The sequence below is a fragment of the Gymnoscopelus microlampas genome (assembly GCF_963454915.1).
Source record: "Gymnoscopelus microlampas genome assembly, chromosome: 14".
Classification (NCBI taxonomy): Eukaryota; Metazoa; Chordata; class Actinopteri; order Myctophiformes; family Myctophidae; genus Gymnoscopelus; species Gymnoscopelus microlampas.
The window spans coordinates 11,883,182-11,901,970 of NC_139951.1; the positions used below are offsets into that span (position 1 = coordinate 11,883,182).

General features: G+C 41.0%; 2 protein-coding genes across 2 annotated transcripts in view; one reads left to right on the forward strand and one right to left on the reverse strand.

Moving 5' to 3' along the window:
- Positions 1–6,903: 6,903 nt before the first annotated feature.
- LOC311061009 (uncharacterized protein) overlaps positions 6,904–18,789 on the reverse strand; it is a 42,752-nt gene continuing 30,866 nt past the window's right edge. Inside the window, exon 17 of the mRNA XM_084079478.1 lies at positions 6,904–6,929. The gene's annotated coding sequence lies outside the window, so the exon portion shown is untranslated. The remainder of the gene's footprint in view (positions 6,930–18,789) is intronic.
- On the forward strand, positions 15,283–16,856 carry LOC311060046 (hydroxycarboxylic acid receptor 2-like; the record flags this gene model as incomplete). Its single annotated transcript, XM_084078171.1, has 2 exons — positions 15,283–15,702; positions 16,155–16,856. The coding sequence occupies 2 exons, from the start codon at positions 15,283–15,285 to the stop codon at positions 16,854–16,856; spliced, it is 1,122 nt and encodes a 373-aa protein (XP_083934297.1).

Genomic DNA, 18,789 nt, shown 5'->3' on the forward strand with positions numbered 1-18,789 from the left:
CCCATAACTCTGAGAGCGTACGAATGGAACAAAATTGACACGTTTTGTTCCATTCATACACTATAGCCCCCTTTCCATTGCAGCTTAAGCACCACACCACACCACACCACACTACACCAAAATATCTACCGTTTCCATTACAAACAAAAAAAACGCTCAAATCCACAGGTATGAGTAGCAGACTCCGGTCATTGACACTCATTTGTAATGTAAACATAGGTGGAGGTCATTGCTTTTTGTCTAACAATGTAATGTAAATGAGATGCCAACTGTCCTGTGTACAAATGCAAATCACCTGTGCACGTGTGGGTGAACCATTTGGTTCGGTCATTGCTTTTTGTCTAACAATGTAATGTAAATGAGTGGCCAACTGTCCTGTATACAAATGAAAGTCACCTGTTCCTCAAAACATTCACACTGTGTTGAGGAACAAATGCCACCCTTTTAACATTGCCCCATTATAGCCGATTTTTGCTCTTTATTGGCTCGACGCCTTATCTTGTTCAATTGGAAATCAGCCAGTCCTCCATCGCATCGACGCTGGGTCGGAGATGTGATGGCTCATCTAAAACTTGAGAAGATGAGATATTCTACCAGGGGTTCTGTTGAGAAATTTTACAGGGTTTGGCAGCCATTTCTGGATTATTTTGATCAATAATTCCCGGCTGGGGACACCTAGGTATGGGACGGTGAACTAATAATTTGACAATTCTTGTATGGCAAGTGACAATCTGTATGAGAACGACATGTTTTTTGTTTGTTTTTTTATTTTTATTTTGGGTTTATTTTCTGATTTTTGTATTACTGTCTATTTACTTAAGGTATTGTTAATGTACGGTTAATGTATGGTTATGTTCCTTCCTGTAATGTATGTATGTATGTATGTATTGTTGGTGTTGAAAAATCAATAAAAACAATTTAATAATAATAGCCGATTTTTGCAAAAGACATTTTTTTATTACTCCTACAAATTTATTCCAAACATCACAGAAATCGGTACACATTATCTCTATAGTTTATCTCTTATATTTTTCATATTCCATCCTGATTGGCAAATTCCGAACATTGCTGGCCCACAACAACCTGACCTGTGCTCCGAGGAGCACTTTTTCTTCTGTAACCATACAGAATAATATCTCACTCTTTTCTTACAAAAAGAGTCATTGACTTAATGTGGTTGTCACCACACTGTACGTGATTAGCACCTATTGTCATTTAATTTCAAATCTTTATTTATTCTCGAAGGACATTGAGGTTGCCCTCATTTGCAGTGTCGCCGAGATACATCACAGTACAGTTTCATTTTCTTTTTTTTTTTTTTTTTAAGATTTTTTTTTTGTGGCTTTTTATAGCTTTATTGGGAGAGGGATAGTGAAAGTAGGCTGACAGGAAATGGGGAGAGAGATGGGGGAAGACACGCAGCAAAGGCCGTCGGGAACGGGACGCGAACCCGCGGCACGCTGTCTGTTAAGGGATTTCAACCAGGGTGCCTGGACCGCGACGCCACGGCCCAGGCCTACAGTTTCATTTTCACATCAATATTCATCAATGTAAAAACAAAAGAAAACAAAACAGAAACTTTCATCTATCGTCTGATACAACACAAATTATACAACAGGTAGTTCCGACCAAGCAATCTGATTGGTTGAAATAGCTATCTAGCCGTGCTTCAAACCAGCATGATAGCACAGGCCTAATCACATTAATAAATCACTCCGTACTGCAGTCCGCACCTGATTAGACCATATATGGCACAGCTGTGCTGTGACGTCACGCTGTCCCACGGTACAAACAGACAGCCTGACCCACCGCCTGACCCACCGCCGCCACCGGAGAACTAACAGCTATGCAAAATGGACTATGTTGTTCATTTTGACTTAACATCCATACTGTATAAATATCCTCCTGTGTTAAAGTAAAATTACTCCCATTTCGTTAACAGTCCAGTGTATGTTATACTTTATCGTACAAAGGTATCGCACGGCGAAAATAGACGATCTACAAGTTCACAACACGTCGCCAAGACTCGCCATCGTGACGCGTTGTCAGCTTGTAGATCAGTTATTTTGGCCACGTGACACGGTCATACGACGGAGCATATTCACCTGTTTCCTAGGCTTAACACTTCCTGTGTGTTTTCCACTTCCTGTCGATTTGATCCAATGAAATCCAATGAAACTGGTCAGATGACTAATGATATCCAATGAAATCCGACAGGAAGTGGAAAACACACACACACACACACACACACACACACACACACACACCTACTGTAGGAAACAGGTGGATAGCGTACTGGAATCAGCTGTGTTGATGAGACGGTGCCTCGGAGCGCTGCTACAGGGACTATTTAATGTCTCAGTCAAATAAACTCTTCTCTTTACAGGGAAACGGATAATAGCGAAACATTTTTATCATGAATTGCCCCACAATATGAATACATTTGGATGTGTTTTGTTGGTAACTGTTGTATAATCGCAATATTACACTCGAGGGTGTGCTTTACCTACATTATTGGCACTTCAGTGATGCTTGCGGAACTCGGCTCCGCCTCGTTCCTGACTGCATCACTGGCGTGCCAATAATAACGGTAAAGCACACCCTCTCGTGTAAAATTGCTCAATTGAAAAGCAGTTGCAGACGCTTGTGGGTAGGCATGCAATCAAAGATTTAAAGTGACCGTATGTTATGAGAGAACAGATCTTTAATTTAAGCTATAGGTCATTCCAAGAGTCCATATATTCACACGGCGTCCATTTTGGAATTTAACATTGCGTTGCTGTGGCAACTGGGGTGGCAACTGGGGTGGCATTTCATTGACTTAATGGCAATATGGCCGCCGTGTGAATATGGTCTATTGGGGCACTAAAACAAAAGGCTGTTTTCCCCCATTCAGTCTTTACTTTGGGGACTTTTAGCGTGAGCCAGTCACTGGAGCGTGTAGTCTTTCAATATTCTATCAAAGGTTCTCAACATTCTGAATATGTGTTCATCTTGTGGACTTCACATAAGAATGTCTGAACGTACATCACTGCTGTTTGTCCACAAGATGGTCACATGTTTCGGCAGGTCACCAATTTCACCGTAAACTTCCATGCTGGAGGACAAAGCAAGATGCAGAAAGTTTTGAGATTTGGCTTATGTCTTTTTGGATATAAAATATTGTGTTCCAGGGACCCCCAGAAGCAAAGATTTGAGTTACAAATGTTCGCTTAAAAACGTATTCAAAGATTTGCACAAATGTTGACAATTCTTCAAAAATAGCAGATCTACAAGCTTGTACAGTAGTGCATCACTCGGTGCAGCGCTATGAGCTTGTATATCTGCTATATTTGAATAGCCCAAGACATTTAAAATGACACAGATGTGTTCCCGGCTTTAATGGGTTAATGATTTTTTTTTTTTAATTTTGCATGGTAGAGTAGCCTATTTTAATACAATATAACTAGTACATCTGTCAGTGGCTGGAGGTGGCCTCTCTTCTCTTCCATTGAGAAATGTATATTTGTGTCAGGTAGGACACCTACTGGTTGAATGGAGGTACTGCCCGAAGGTCATAATCTATCTGGAAAGAGTGGTCTCTCATGTGTGACATACGAAATCTAAGTTATGGATTGCAGCTTTAGCCAACAGGTTTACACCAGGTATTAAAACCCTTCAAAAAAAGGACAAGTCATGTTATCTCACATGCTGTAGTCATTAACATAGAGTGATCAGCCAAAATAACTATTTCTGTATGCCAAGACAAAGTATTCAATAATGTAAGTGTGTGATACGTTGAAAAATATCAAAATCATATTTTGTGTATGCCCCAAAAATATATATAACAGATATACACTGAACTTATATCGCTTGATTTGTTACGCAATCGGAATGCAAGCAGAAATATAGCTGCAAGCAGCGATAATACGGGGCCAGGAGAGAGAAAGAGAAATGATAATTCCTTTAACAGGTCAGTTCATGAAAGTCCTTGCGGTCTTGTTTCCAATGAGGGCCTGTGAGCAATTAGGGGTTAAGAGTCTTGCTTGTGTCGATGACAAATTTCATCGACACATTTGCTGACCTGGCCTGGAATCGTACTATGGCCGCCCCTGAGAGAGAGAGAGAGAGAGAGAGAGAGAGAGAGAGAGAGAGAGAGAGAGAGAGAGAGAGAGAGAGAGAGAGAGAGAGAGAGAGAGAGAGAGAGAGAGAGAGATGGAATAGATTGAAGATAGAAACGGAATAGATTGAAGAGACAGAGAGAGAGAGACATGGAAACGGAATAGATTGAAGAGAAAGACATGGAAACGGAATAGATTGAAGAGAGAGAGAGAGAGAGCCATGGAAACGGAATAGATTGAGTCATGTTTTTTGCAATTCAACTTAAATGAGTGTGCATCAAGTGAGACTTGAACCAGCAACCTTGCGGTCGTGAGGCACTCTTAGGTAGCTGCAACACTACCTATAGTGCTATAGCTTTGTCCAGGCTGATGTTGTCTGTTGAGGATGACAAACGCTTGCCTTCTGTCATGACCCAAGCCCCTGTTTCACTAACACTAAGATCACTCGTTCACAAACCATTTACCAATGAAGAAATTGTACATCTCCTCAGAAGCAAAACTAGTGAAAGTAGCCGATCTACAAGCTCTCAAACCATTAAAAGTTGTCAGATTGTACATCGGCTATTTTCACAATGAAGTATGTTATACATTGAAAAAACATACTCTCATTGCTATCTGAAAAGTTGTGAGATTGTAGATCAGCTGTATGTAAAAAACACTCAATTAAGTATTTCATGTTATCTTTAACAATTGCAGATGTATTCATTGATAGTCATGTTGTGTGAAATGCAACTTAGATGAAGTCTGCACCAAGTGAGGCTTGAACTGGTGACCTTCAGGTTGTGGGGCACACATTTAAGCGAGAAGCCACCAACATACAAGAACCTGTGAAAGGAGATCACACAGATGATACAGTTTCACGCAAATAGCTGAAAAATCCTGGGTTTAAGTGTTTTTCAAACTGCTCAAGATTGCGGACAATCTAAGGGCGGTGCTTACTGGTCAACGTGATAGATGTGTTCCTCATTAGTCAAGGCACATGTGTAAGCAGGTCTAATGGCTGTCGGCCAAACGAGGCATGACTTTTGCCTGTTTAAAGTTTGCATTTAAAAAAAATTGCTATAGCGCCCCCGTTTGACCAATTGGAGTAAGATTGGTTTTAGTGATATTTGGAATGGCCCTTTACATTTCTGCAAAGTTTCAAAGAATGGTAAGTCTGCATGTATGTGTTAGGGGCAGATGAATAATTGTCATAAAACTGCAATATTCATTGGCTCATTAAAGCTTCATTTTTTCACTTATGGAAAATATTTTGCAAACGTTTTTTGGCATAGGTCCAAAGTTCATGTGTAAAAAGTTTCGTGCAGATTACTCAAAAATCCCAGGAGGAGATAGGTTTTAACTGTTTTTCATATAATTCAAAATGGTGGGAGATCTAAAGGTCAGAGGTCAAAAGTCAGAGTGTGAAAGTTGTTCAGCATGAGGAGACGCATGTGTGCATCGAAGTTTCATGGCTGTAGGTGAAACAGGGCATGAGTTGCACCTGTTCAAAGTTGGCATTTTTCAATTGAGTGCTATAGCGCCACCTTTTGACGAAAGATTGTGAGAATTATTTCTTGATCGTTTTTCATGACCATCTATCATATGGCCGAGTTTCATAAAAAGCGACTGCACGGTTCAGCCAGAACTGCCAAAAGTGGCAGAAGAAGAAACGGAATAATCAGAATAACAATACGGGTCCATGCTGGAAGCCTGGCCCCGTAATGACTTGCTTCACTGAATCAGATTTTTCCCCCCATTAAAAGGTACAGCAGATTAAATACATGGAAGGTTAGTAAGAAACACAGCTGCAGCTAATAAAATGAATGGGACAGGTGTGTTAGAGGTGTGCCCAGAGCCATGGGTGTGCCAATACCATAAATAGTAGCCAACCTAAATCTGACACATCCATTGTTCATTTGATTAGCTGCAGTGTTGCTTACATCACTATGTACTATATGGTCAGCCATGTTTTTACCCTGCTGTAGTTGACCCTGACCCAGAAAACAAATGGCAAAGTCAGCTTAGGGTTTCTTCCTCCTTAAATACATCACAAAATACAACATAGGCTAACTGCCTAATTGACCCATTGTCAGCCTTCTTGATTGGTCCCTGACCGAAATATATAAAAAATATCCAGTTTGGGGGGAAAAACTAAGCACAACAACTTAATGCCCAGGTATACCGCACCAAAGATGTTCCTTGTAGTGGATGGAAAGAGGATTGTTTTTGTCCAAAAAAGCAAGAGGGACGGGATCACGGTGGGACTTGACAAAGGTTAATTTGCCATCAGATAACTGGTCCATTGTGTAAATGTGGTCAAACAGGCATCCTTGCAGGAGAGATCACACATCGTCACCTTGCTAAACTAATGGCCTAAGTCATTTTTTGAGGAAAATGTTATTTTTGTTTAAGTCAGCTCCTCATGACACTGGCCACCTCTGGTAAAATCGCCCATCTCCTAATTGAAAAGGATCATGCTGTTCACTCCCCTTTTAGTATAATGGCCTATCTCCCCAGTGTGACTTAGGCCAAATTATTTACTAATTTAGGCCATTAAAAAAATATATATACATACATTTATTTTGGCCTAAGTCAGATTTAATCCTATTTAAACCTATTTAAATCTCTTATGTTACATAACTGACAGAAAGTGTTGTTTCTATTTTAATTGTCATAATTTGTTATAAACATTTTGGGTGAAATGATTAAGAAATATCATACAGTTTTGTTTTGGATCAGTTTTTTTATTTTTCCTGAAAGACTTTAAAAAATTACATAGGCCATTAGTTTAGCAAGGCGACGACATGTCTTTGTGCCTTATAGTCTCTTGATTGATCAATGGTGGTCCTGGTTAAAAATCACAAGAAGGAAAAGTACAAAATAGGCCTTTTAGATGCATGTGGATGATGTCCATTGTGTTTCAACATGGTTGGTTTCAAGTATAGGATTTCATGCAGTACAACAGTGGTTCTCAAAATGGGGATTGGGGACCCCCAAAGGCCCTTGAAGGGGTTCCAGGGGATCCCCAACAAAATGTGTTAATATACCATCAAAATCACTTCCTTATTTTATGCTTCGGCTATTCGAAAATAGACAATCTACTAAATGCTCTCTTATTGGGGTCCCTGGCACAAGATATTTCCAAATACATATAAAGTTGGAGGTCCTTGACATGAAAATGTTTGAGAACCACTGTGGTACAATTAAACTGAACGTTGATGAATTCTCCAAGAATGAATTGCAGCAGCTGACAGCACCATGAATTGTGCCTGCCATCTGCCCCATCTCAAGGTCGGGGTAAAGTTTTCACGATGAGTGATAATTATTTGCCTGTGTTTTGCTGCATCTGATTGCAATAATGTATGTGTCCAAGCATAAATGGTGGCTTGGACACAAACAGGGTAATTCACAAAAGTGCATATTCATTTTATTTTTGTGTGGATTTAATGGGGGAAAAAACTGTACAAATCTTTAGTGAATTCATGCCAGAAAGTCTGAAAGCTCCTTACACCCAACTGGGTTGCAGGGTGATGCTAGAGGTATATTCACATATAAATAATAATTAGGGTTCACGATCCAGGGAGCATGAATTGTCTCATCAGGTTTCATGACTGTATGAGTCAGAAACGGTCCATAAATCATGTACTTTTTGTCATCTTTGTATAATAATAATCCTACTATAATTCTAGTAACCTCTGTGCGTTTGTAGTGGTGGTGTTTGTAGTGGTGGTGAAGCTACCCGGTTCTCCCCACTGGCTGGACCAATTGCTCTGATTTTGCACACAGCCATTGACCATTACCATCTGAACTTAACTGTGAAGCCCGTTTTTCAATTTCATCAAATCTCAGCTTCTTATTAGCGTTTTTGTGTCAAACACTGTCGCCATGGTTACGGGCCTGCCCAGCTATGGGACGAACTGCCTCCCGGGTTGCCAGATCATGTGCGCATATCCCCCCACGGATGCGCTGCGCCGACCGGGTATGGTCTAGTAATATATAATTATATCTAGCACATAGAATAAAATCAATACAATAAAATTGACTATATGTAATTTAAATATATTTAAAATGAAACCTTTTTAGGATTGCTTTTACTTACTTGTCACTGTTCCATGTCCTGAGCCAGATATTCCTCATTATCTTCCCCATCTTCTTGGGGGTTTTGATTTTCTGCTGGTAAGTAAACTTCTCAAAACCCTGGTGTGCTCTCCCAGGAATGTACCTGAAGAGATATGGGGAGAGATTTGTCTCAAAGTTATTTGTGAATCCAATACCATGATGCACAAATATTCCATGATTTACAAATGTGTTTCCATGATTCACAAATGTGTTTTGCAATCTGCAAACACACATTATTTATTTGTGACTTTTTTGAATATGAATTTGTACATTTTACAAAAATGTATTATACTTGTGTGTGCATTTATCATAAAATATCATTTGTAAATCATCGATTCTGCGTGTCAATTGATGAGTCTGCATTTGTGAGTAGACCAACACACACATTCCTTTTCCCTGTTACATCATTTTGAGACAAACGTCACGCTTTATAAGAACATTTTTACAAATGTATTCTCCTATCTAACTTACTGTACTTGTAAGTTGGCATTTACATACGTGCTATGTAAATGTATATGTGCTATGATTTGTACAAACTATTTGTAAATACATCATTTGCAATTTATACTTTTTATACTTGCAGGCGCATTTATCATAAAATATAATTTGTAAATAATCAATTCTGCGTGTGAATTGTTGAATCTGCATTTGTGAGTACACCAACACTCGCATTCAGTTTTGAGACAAGCTTCACACTCTTTGCCTGCAGAAGATCCACACTAGTGCTTGGACTGCCCCACCCCCACCCCATGGCAATTACAGCCAGGTGGGCACTGCCACTAATCAGGATTTCAGAAAAAAATGGTATTTGGGTTGTAAAAGTTGGGAAGCTGACTATTTTACATAAGACAAGGGTGCTGAATCTGAATAACATGGTTCCCAAACGAATTTTATTGTTTTTAACCTTCAAATTTGCATTAAAAAATGGCTGCCAATGTTGAACAAATTTAACAAGGCAAGCAAAACTGAAAAATAAAGTGTCTATATCTATGTTCTGAGGGTCAGACAATGTGTGTAAGGTATGTTTAATGTAATTAGTGGTAAGCCGACTCCTAAATATGCAAATTGGAGGCCACCATTACAGGAAACTCTGTAGTACTCAAAGAAGTGGTCCATATGCACCCCCTTATTTTCTTTTCTACTTATCTGTATTTTTGTGTGCACTTCAGACAGTTGTGTCTAAACATTGATTCAAGCGATTCAATATTTAGACATTTAATATTAATTTAATCAGTTGCATGTGTTCATGCTACGTACATACATACATGCGTACTGTACATACAGTACATACAGTACTACATACATACGATCAGCACCAAACTTGTCACATTCACTAGTCAGGGATCTGCCATCAGAATAGCCACACCAGGGGCCACATGTGGCCCTCAGGGGCCACATCAGGGGCCCCCGGGGTTCCACAGGTGCACTGTTGCCCCTATCTGCACCAAACTTGGCACAAACACTGTTCAGGGGTCTGCCATGACAATAGTCAAACCAGGGGCCCCCTAATGTATTTTACCGTTTGTATCAACGTATCTCTGTGACAGTAGTACAGTATTTTCATGCTGGCATACCTGAAGAATATGTACAGGGCAAGGTTCGAGCCAGAAAAATGACATGGAACATGAGACTCCTCATTAGCCAAGAAGAGACAGACATGGACCACCTGTAATCATGCCATGAAAAACAGAAAAACAGACACGTCGATGTAGTTAACAGCTGTTACTGGGAAGTAGTTACTGGGAACTTCCACAGTAAAGGGAGTTTGAATCTCAAGAAGGGGAAGTGTACCGGATTGCCTTAGTTATCATTATTAGGAAATGTGCCCATGTAGGGTGTGTCTGCTCACTAATACATAAGTTACAAATCAGTATATCAGTTAATACGTGTTTGGTTCCTCCATTGTTGTTTGTCAAACTTTTTGGGCTGACCCCATGTCCAGCTGACCGTAGTCTAGTTATCTCCCATCATTACTATACAGGGTAATGTTTCAACCAAACTGAAATGCAGATGTCCTTTGTTAACATCAATGACAATCAGTCATAATACAGTATGGTCATAAAACAATAAAATAAACCAAAATAATATAATCACATTCTTGATTATTTCTTCAGGATCAAAAAAGTAATATTAAGGAAGAACTGACTAGTCTCAAAGTATAAAAGGGATAAAAATGAATTAAATCAACAATAATTCACAATAATAACCCTTTTGTCAAAATCATAGCATATCATAGTAAAATGAGTTCCGATAATTAATATCACACTTTAGCGTAATTTATAATTGGTTCTACGGTATAACACAACCAAACTAGAAAAAGTGCTCCTCGGAGCACAGGTCTCCGCCAGGTCAGGTAGGTTATTGTGGCCTCCTGGTGGCGCTATAATAGGCCAATGTGAAAAGGGTGCCATTTCTTCTTAGGCCTTGCACGGCAATCAGACACTGCATTCATGAATTGAGACATTTTGTTCAAAAAATGTGTTTTGCTAAATTAGACCTGGTGGTGGCGCTATAACAGGCCAATGTTAAAAGGGTGACATTTGCTCCTCAACATAGTGAGAATGTGTGTGCAAAGTTTGACCGCAATCGGACGCTGCGTTCATGATTTGCGTCATTTTGTTCAAAACAAGCCACTACTGCAAACTTTAAATGTCAATCTTAGCCAATCAGGATGGAATATGAAAAATCACACACATCCGTCTTGATCACATGACTATAGAGATCATGTGTACCAATGTGCGCAAAATTTGGATAAAATTGGAAGGAGTAATATAAAAAAATGTGTTTTACATAAGTCGGCCTCCTGGTGGCCGACTTATGTGAAAAAAGCAGGGCAAAGGTTTTTCCTTGACCTCTAGAGAGTGCGCTTACAAAGTTTTACACAGATCGGTGCAGTTATAGGTAAAAACAAGAATCGGCCTGTCATTGCGCCACCATGAGGCTGATTTGAAAATGTTCAAGTGGCATTTCTTCCTGGGCATAGTGGAAATATGCGTGGAAATTTTCAAGGAAATTGCATACTGTGTTCATGATTTGAGGCATTTTGTTCAAAACGGAGCACTCCTACACTCCTACTTTGGAAGACATTTTTAGCCAATCAGGATGGAATATGAAAAATGTGAAAGACCCGTTTCGTTTAATGACTATAGAGATACTGTGTACCAATTTGCGGGATCTTTGGACAAAATCTGTAGGAGTACTGTCAAAAAATGTTTTGCACAAATCGGCCTCCTGGTGGCGCTATAAAATACCCATGTGAAAAATTTGGGGCAGAGGTTCTGCTGTGGCATCCAGGGAGTGTGTGTGCACAGTTTTGTTGCGATCAAGACAACGGTGCCGGAGATTAGCTGGTCACAGACGGACGGACGGACTCACGGACACGCGGACGGACGGACAGACAGGGGGAAAAACATACTCTCTCGACATGCCTATCGGCCTGGCGGAGACAATAATGCCAATATCAAAACGGAGCCATGCTTGTGCCTGGCCCCGTAAAAAAAGGATTTAGCTGCATGGCAGTAACGTACTGGGTTCCACAGAATGACAAAAAGTGGGGATTTAATTTTATGCTGGAGGCTTAACTGTATATGTCCATAATCAGATGTACATTCCGGACCAAGTGTCACCTACTGTAGCCCTGTAGGACAAATCGATCACAGCGCTGCACTTATTTACGTTTCTGTGCTGTGAAGTGGCCAAAATCCAGACTGGGACTTTGGCCAGCAAAGTAATTGTAAGTTACTAAGCCGTTCACTTATGAAGGGTTTGTTTAATATACTGTAAGTCTGTAGCTTCGGAGGCATCTAGATTAGTCTTTTTTTTTATAACTTAAAGCATGCTCTTATTTACCTACCTTCTCCACAGAAACAGACTTCATTCCTCTCTACTTCAGAGAGACATGCAGTGGCAGCAGCAGTAGTTATGTGTTCTTGAGGTGGTGGCATCCACACCAAGTCCACCAGTCTGTGTGAGAGTCCACTAAGCCACTCCATTTGGGCCTCAGCGTCTGTGGGGAAGTCTGAAGGCTGCTGATCAACAGTTTCAAGGTTGCACTCGGTAGCAGCGTATAAAGTGATGTAAGTGGAAGTCACAAACTTTGTAGGAAACAAAAAAACATTTGTTTTTGGTTTAGGTGATGTGTATTGCAGAACATGCATGGAAACATTATATAAGTATGAGGAAAGTTAAAGCAATGCAATGCATATTTTCGGAATATTACCGTGATGAAATCCAAATCCCAGACATGTTGGATTGTTTCCTTGACCTTTCCTTCAATACTCAGGCCTCTCACTGCAAACACTGATTTGAGCTGGGACAGAGATCCTCGAGCCTCCAGGCTCTTCTCACTTAACAGCATTTGCATAATGTCCTGTGGTTCAAGAGATGATGATAAATATAATTGCCAAAAGTAGACAACTTTTTTTTGTGTACCCAGTTATTTTCATACTATTCTTTTTCTTCAAATGAATCCGTTAAGACAATTGATCCTCCCTTCTGTGTCCCTACTGCTGTTTTAACCTACTGGCTCACCTGCCAATGAGGAGCCCCCACCGGGAGGAACTCTGACAGGCGCCGCCCCAGCCCATAGCAGCCACTAGCACAGCGACAAACATCACCCTGACCAGTAAGGTAAATTATTGTGGGCCAGCAATGTTCGGAATTCCATGTCCTATTCCATCAGGATGGAATAGGAAAAATCGGACGGATCTGTCTTGATCACTTGACTATAGAGATAATGTGTACCAATTTGCGTGATATTTGGACAAAATCCAAAGCCATTTCAGGATGGAATTTGAAAAATCAAAACAGTTTTACGGTGCAGTTATAGGGAAAAATTACTAATAATCCTGTTATAGCGCCACCATGAGGCTGATTCGAAATTTTTCAAGTGGCATTTCTTACTCGGCCTAATGGGAAATCACACGCTGTGTTCAGGATTTGAGGCATTTTGTTCAAAATGGAGCACTCCTGCAAACTTTGGAAGCCAATCTTAGCCAATTGGGCTAAGAGAAATATGAAAGACCCGTTTTGTTTAATGACTACAGACACACCGTATACCAATTTGCAGAAAAATACCATTACTGCATCAAAAGTAACCAACAAACTATACTACAAATTGTCAAATAATATAAGAAAGAGGCAGAAATTGTGAAAATACCACATTGTCTCCTCGATCTGCTATTTTCACAATACTATTTCAAACCAAGTCAACTCCAAGTGCTTGTCAGGGTGAGGGGTCCCCAGTTCAAATATGATTATGTTGTGGGGTCGCAGCCTGAAAAGGTTGAGAACCACTGCTTTAAGTACAGTTATCACCTCAATTATGGATAAATCCAAATGCTCTTTGAACCTTTTTGCTTGTTTGTTGATGGTAAAGTTAAGAGCCATGATCTTTTGTTTTATGTAAGCCACACACTTTAGTTTAATTAACCTTTTAAGTTTGTTTAACATCTTATTATCTAACCCCTATAGCTGTTTATTTGACAATTACCTTTTCTAATGTCTGTTATTCTTTCCTCTCTTCCCAGAGTACACTGCCATGGCGGCTGTTCAATGGCCAATCTGTGTGGAAAATAAAAAAGCACCCTCATACACCTGCAAGCTCTCTCTCCTTCACACACACTTGTGAGGGTGATAAATGTCTGCCTAGTTCAGATGAAAATCTGGAGAGTAAACTTGCCAACTCAAAGTATAACGACACACCCGTATCTTTATACAGGAAACATTATCGCGTGTACATCTTTGAGTATATCTGGGCTATCTTTTTAGCCATTTCACAAACCCAAACCCAACCACACACACACACACACACACACACACACACACACACACACACACACACACACACACACACACACACACACACACACACACACACACACACACACACACACACACACACACACACACACACACACACACACACACACACACACACACACACACACACACACTTACCGGAATACTTGCAGCCAGGTGCGTGTACTGGTGTGCGCATGCATGATTGGGCTAATTGGCTTCATGAAGCATAGAGGATTTGTCTGCTTCAGTGTGTATATCTCCTTTAGTCTCCTGCAGCCATATTTAATGCACTACACTTTACTTTAGGATTAAAACCTATTATTTTCTGTTTAATCTCACTATCATCCTAATAAATACTTTTGTTTAATGTTTGCCCTGTGTGGTGTTCTTTTGTTGCATGGCCATGAGCCAGGCATGTGTAACAACACAGTATACACACAAACGTGCTTGTGTGTGCACTGCACTACACAGCACTCCACGGCAAACCGATAAATGGGTGTGGCCAAAGTGGTTTAAAACTGCATGTCATAACCTCATTCACTCACACACTCATTCATTGCTGGTTACTTCTTACACGCATCCATCGTGACAGGTGAGTTTTTAGATGTTTATCATTTTAAAATGGTGTAATAATATAATTAATTATATTTTTATTATTACTCATCTTTTTTTCTGTAGTGTTATATTTTTTACATAATAACCTTATCTAGGCTATTAGCACTTTTCAGTTTAGAAGCCTATTTCAAGGGATATTTACAAAATTAAACAATAAAAAACAGGACATTTGGAAAATGTGCAAGCCTAAAGGGAACAAGGTGAAACGTACACAACACACCACATAGGCTACAGGTATGTAAAGTTAAGTTTCTACCATACATGAATCATCACAACAGACTAACCGTAAGATGAATATCAAAGACACAATCTTCTTATCTTTAGGACAGTTTCAAACCTCTTTTTATAAATTTGTTTGAATTTCAGTCTATAGTTGATCCTGTTATTCTCTTTTTGGTTGAAATAGCACAATATAACACTAGTGATTTTATCATTTAACTGAATTGTTGCACAGTAACCCAGTGAAATAGCCTACAGATGGACCGCAAGTGACCTCTACAGAATGTCCTCTGTTTTGTTCTTTAGGCTACAGATTTTCTGCAATCGGTGCCTCCCTGGAAATAAGGAGGGAGGTAATTTTTTTTGGTATCATACAGTATTATTTCGGTAATATAAGAGACATCACAACAAACAGTAATCAGTCCCTCTTCACTGCTTGGCCAGAATGACTCCAGATCACAGCAGTATCTTCAGCAACACCACCAGCACGCCAGCCTACACCACCCACAATCTCTCTGGGGGTCATGGCGGATGCCCGCCGGTCAGCATCGAACTCGAGGGCCTGATCATGCATCGATGCATCCTCTGCATCGACGTCATAATCGGGCTTCTGGGAAACGTAGTGGCCTTCTGGATCTTCTGCTGGAGGCTGAAGGCGTGGAACCCCAACAACCTGTTCCTCTTCCAACTGGTCATCGCAGACTTCATGGTCCTGGTCAGCCTGCCACTGAGGATTGATTCCTTGCTCAGGGGCCACTGGGTGTTCGGGGACGTGCTGTGTCGCATGAACCTGTTCCTGATGTTCACCAACCGCTCGGCCAGCATCGGACTCATGACCCTGGTGGCGGTGTACCGATACTTCAAGGTGGGTAGAGCACTGGTTCTCAAACCTTTTCTAAGTCAAGGGCCCCCAAATTGATATGTACTTGGCCGCGGACCCCCGTCTGAATATGTTTTGTGCTAGGGACCCCCCAGAAGATAAGATTTATATAAAAATAATCAACATATTTTCGATATTTTTCAGAAGTTTTCAAAATTAGCAGATGTACAAGCTCGTCTCTTCGTGCCACGCTGTGAGCTTGTAGATCTGCTAACCACAAAAATGTTATGAAGCATTTCAAATATAGCCGATCTACAAGCATACGTGTTGAATCATCGCTGTGAGCTGATCTGCTATTTTCAAAAGCAATTCAAAATTCTTGCCATACCCAAAATAGGAACGCCACGGTTAGTGTGGTTGTAGCTTTATTCAAATGAAGTGTTCAAATTGTCCGCTCTATAACCTGTCCATGATTCTACATGTTCCTGTTCCTCCAGGTGGTTCATCCTCATCACCGCTTCAACCGTATGACCATGAGGCAGGCCGTGTGGGTCACAGTCGTCGTGTGGCTTCTCGTGATCGGCCCTCGGGCTCCTATGCTGGCCCACAGCCACATCAAAGTCCGCGTCACCGGGACTCAGTGCCTCTTCTTCACGTCGTACAAAGCCTCCCGCGCCCTCCTGTTCCTGGTGGAGATGCAACGCGTCCTCTCCTTGTTCGAGTTCTTTGTCCCGCTGGCACTGCTGCTGTTCTGCTCCGCCCGCATCTCCTGCATCCTGCGCCAGAGGACCATGATCAAGGCTCAGAACGTGCGGCGGGCCATGCGCGCCTGCGTCGTCATCGTGGCCGTGTTCGTCGTCTGCTTCCTGCCGGGGACGGTGACCACGGTGGGGATGTGGGTCATCCGCGCCCACCGGCCGTGGGACTGCGCCTCGTTCTACACCTTCACCCAGCTCACCATCGTCTCGTTCGGGCTGACCTTCCTCAACTCGGCCCTGGATCCCATCATCTACTGCTTCTCCAGCACCATGTTCCGGAAGGCGCTGGTCGGCTCGCTGCGCGGGACGCTGCGCTGCCGGTGTGTGGGCGTAGAGGGAGAGAGCGAGTCAGGGCAGACTGGAGGAACCACGTCTGGGAGTCAGAGCAACGCACCGACTGAACTGACACCCATGAACGAGAACAGTGAGGACACGTCCTGAAGTTTTATTTCGTGTCACCTGCTTTTATTATGTTCAAATACTGCAGTGGATCTCAAGCGTTTTAATTTCAACAACCCCCCCCCCCCACCAGTTTGGTATGCATTAGGCCTCAGAGTCAGACCCCCATAACTCTGAGAGCGTAAGAATGGAACAAAATGGACACGTTTGATTCCATTCATACACTCTGAGTTACAGACCTGTAAGGGTCCATTTGGTTCTTAACTATCAATAATTTCGCTGGGGACGCCCTGGAGCCCCTTCAAGGACCCCTGGGGGTCCCCGGACCCCACTTGAGAACCACTGAAAAAGTTTATTTAAGCTACAAGCTTGTGAAAAAATAAGTTTCATAATATATAAACACAAAATATTACTCATTTAGTGCCTGCAGTTAGAAATGGGCGCAGTACAAGCACAGTATACAGGCTGTATGGAGATTTATTTAGGGACACAGTGAACACATCAAGTACAGTAGTTTAGCATGTGGCATGTTGTCTTCACTAGGACAAACGCGCTGTTGCAGTGTTATAGCTCTAGTATCCGATAGATCCTGTAATTCTGAGTAGTTTTTTGTAATATTTCTGTGTAATCCGCAAAGTGATTGTGATGCTTGCTTGATTGCATTTTGAAATATGTCGGGTTTTGATCCAATCCTTCTCGAGGGGAAGTAAGATCTGTCATTGAGATTATGGTTACACAAGTTGGCAGTCAACACGAAACCAAAATGTAATTGCAATGTAGGACGAGATGTACACACGGTATATGTGAAAGGTGGCAGACCATGCTAGCATAGTCTCACAAGAGAGACCTCAGATGGTAATAGTAAACGTTATAATTGGTTATTGCTCAGCTATTCTACGCTTCATTAACCCAGTTGAAATAATGTGATTGTGATGCCTTTATTTTATCATTACTCCTTCAGATTTTATCAAAATTTCTCGCAAATCGGTACCCATGATCTCCTGTGATCAGGACGTATCTGTTCGATTTTTCATATTCCATCCTGATTGGCTAAGATTGACTTCTGAAGTTTGCGGAAGTGGCTTGTTTTGTAGAAACATACGTTTTTCAGAAAACTGATTTTGGAAGACATTTTTGGAGAAATCGGCCTCAGGTCTTAAAGGGTTAACCTAAATTCAGTTATTTTATGCACATTTCCTCCACCTTGGAATGCTTTTGGCAGATTCATCAGATTTTAGGTGCTGCTGTGCTGAGTGCCTGTCCATCTACATGTAACACGTTAATAGACATGAGTTTTCTTGTCTGCAACCATACATTCATTAGCTACTTTCAACTTGGTGTCCCTATTTTGGGAATGCCATTATAGGCAAACAGTTTAAAAAATGTAAACTTTTTTTTAAAAGTACAAAACAGGGCTTAAGTTAATAGAGCCACCCAGACTGTTGACTGTAGATCATTACCACAATATACAAGGTTTATTCATAAAAAACAATATCGTCTTTCAATATTCTATCAAAGGTTCTCAACATTCTGAATATATTATTCACATAAGAATGTCTGAACGTACATCACTGCTGTTTGTCCACAAGATGGTCACATGTTTCGGCAGGTCACCAATTTCACCGTAAACTTCCATGCTGGAGGACAAAGCAAGAGGAGGCAGACAGTTTTGAGATCTGGCTTATGTCTTTTTGGCAAGCCAGGCAGTTTACCTCCAAGAATAAACCACATTGCCCAGGTTGATAAAGCTGCAATCCAAAAGTTATTTCAACCCGTTTAGACCGAGTCTAAAAAAAATAATGCTTCTATATCAGTGGTTCTCAAAATTGTTCTCAAACATGTCAAGGACCCCCAAAATTATATGTATTTGTCCACAGACCCCCATCTCAAAATATTGTGTTAAAAAAAAGTAGCAGATCTTCAAGCTCGTAGCGCAGCACTCAGTGCCGGGCTATGAGCTTGTATATCTGCTATT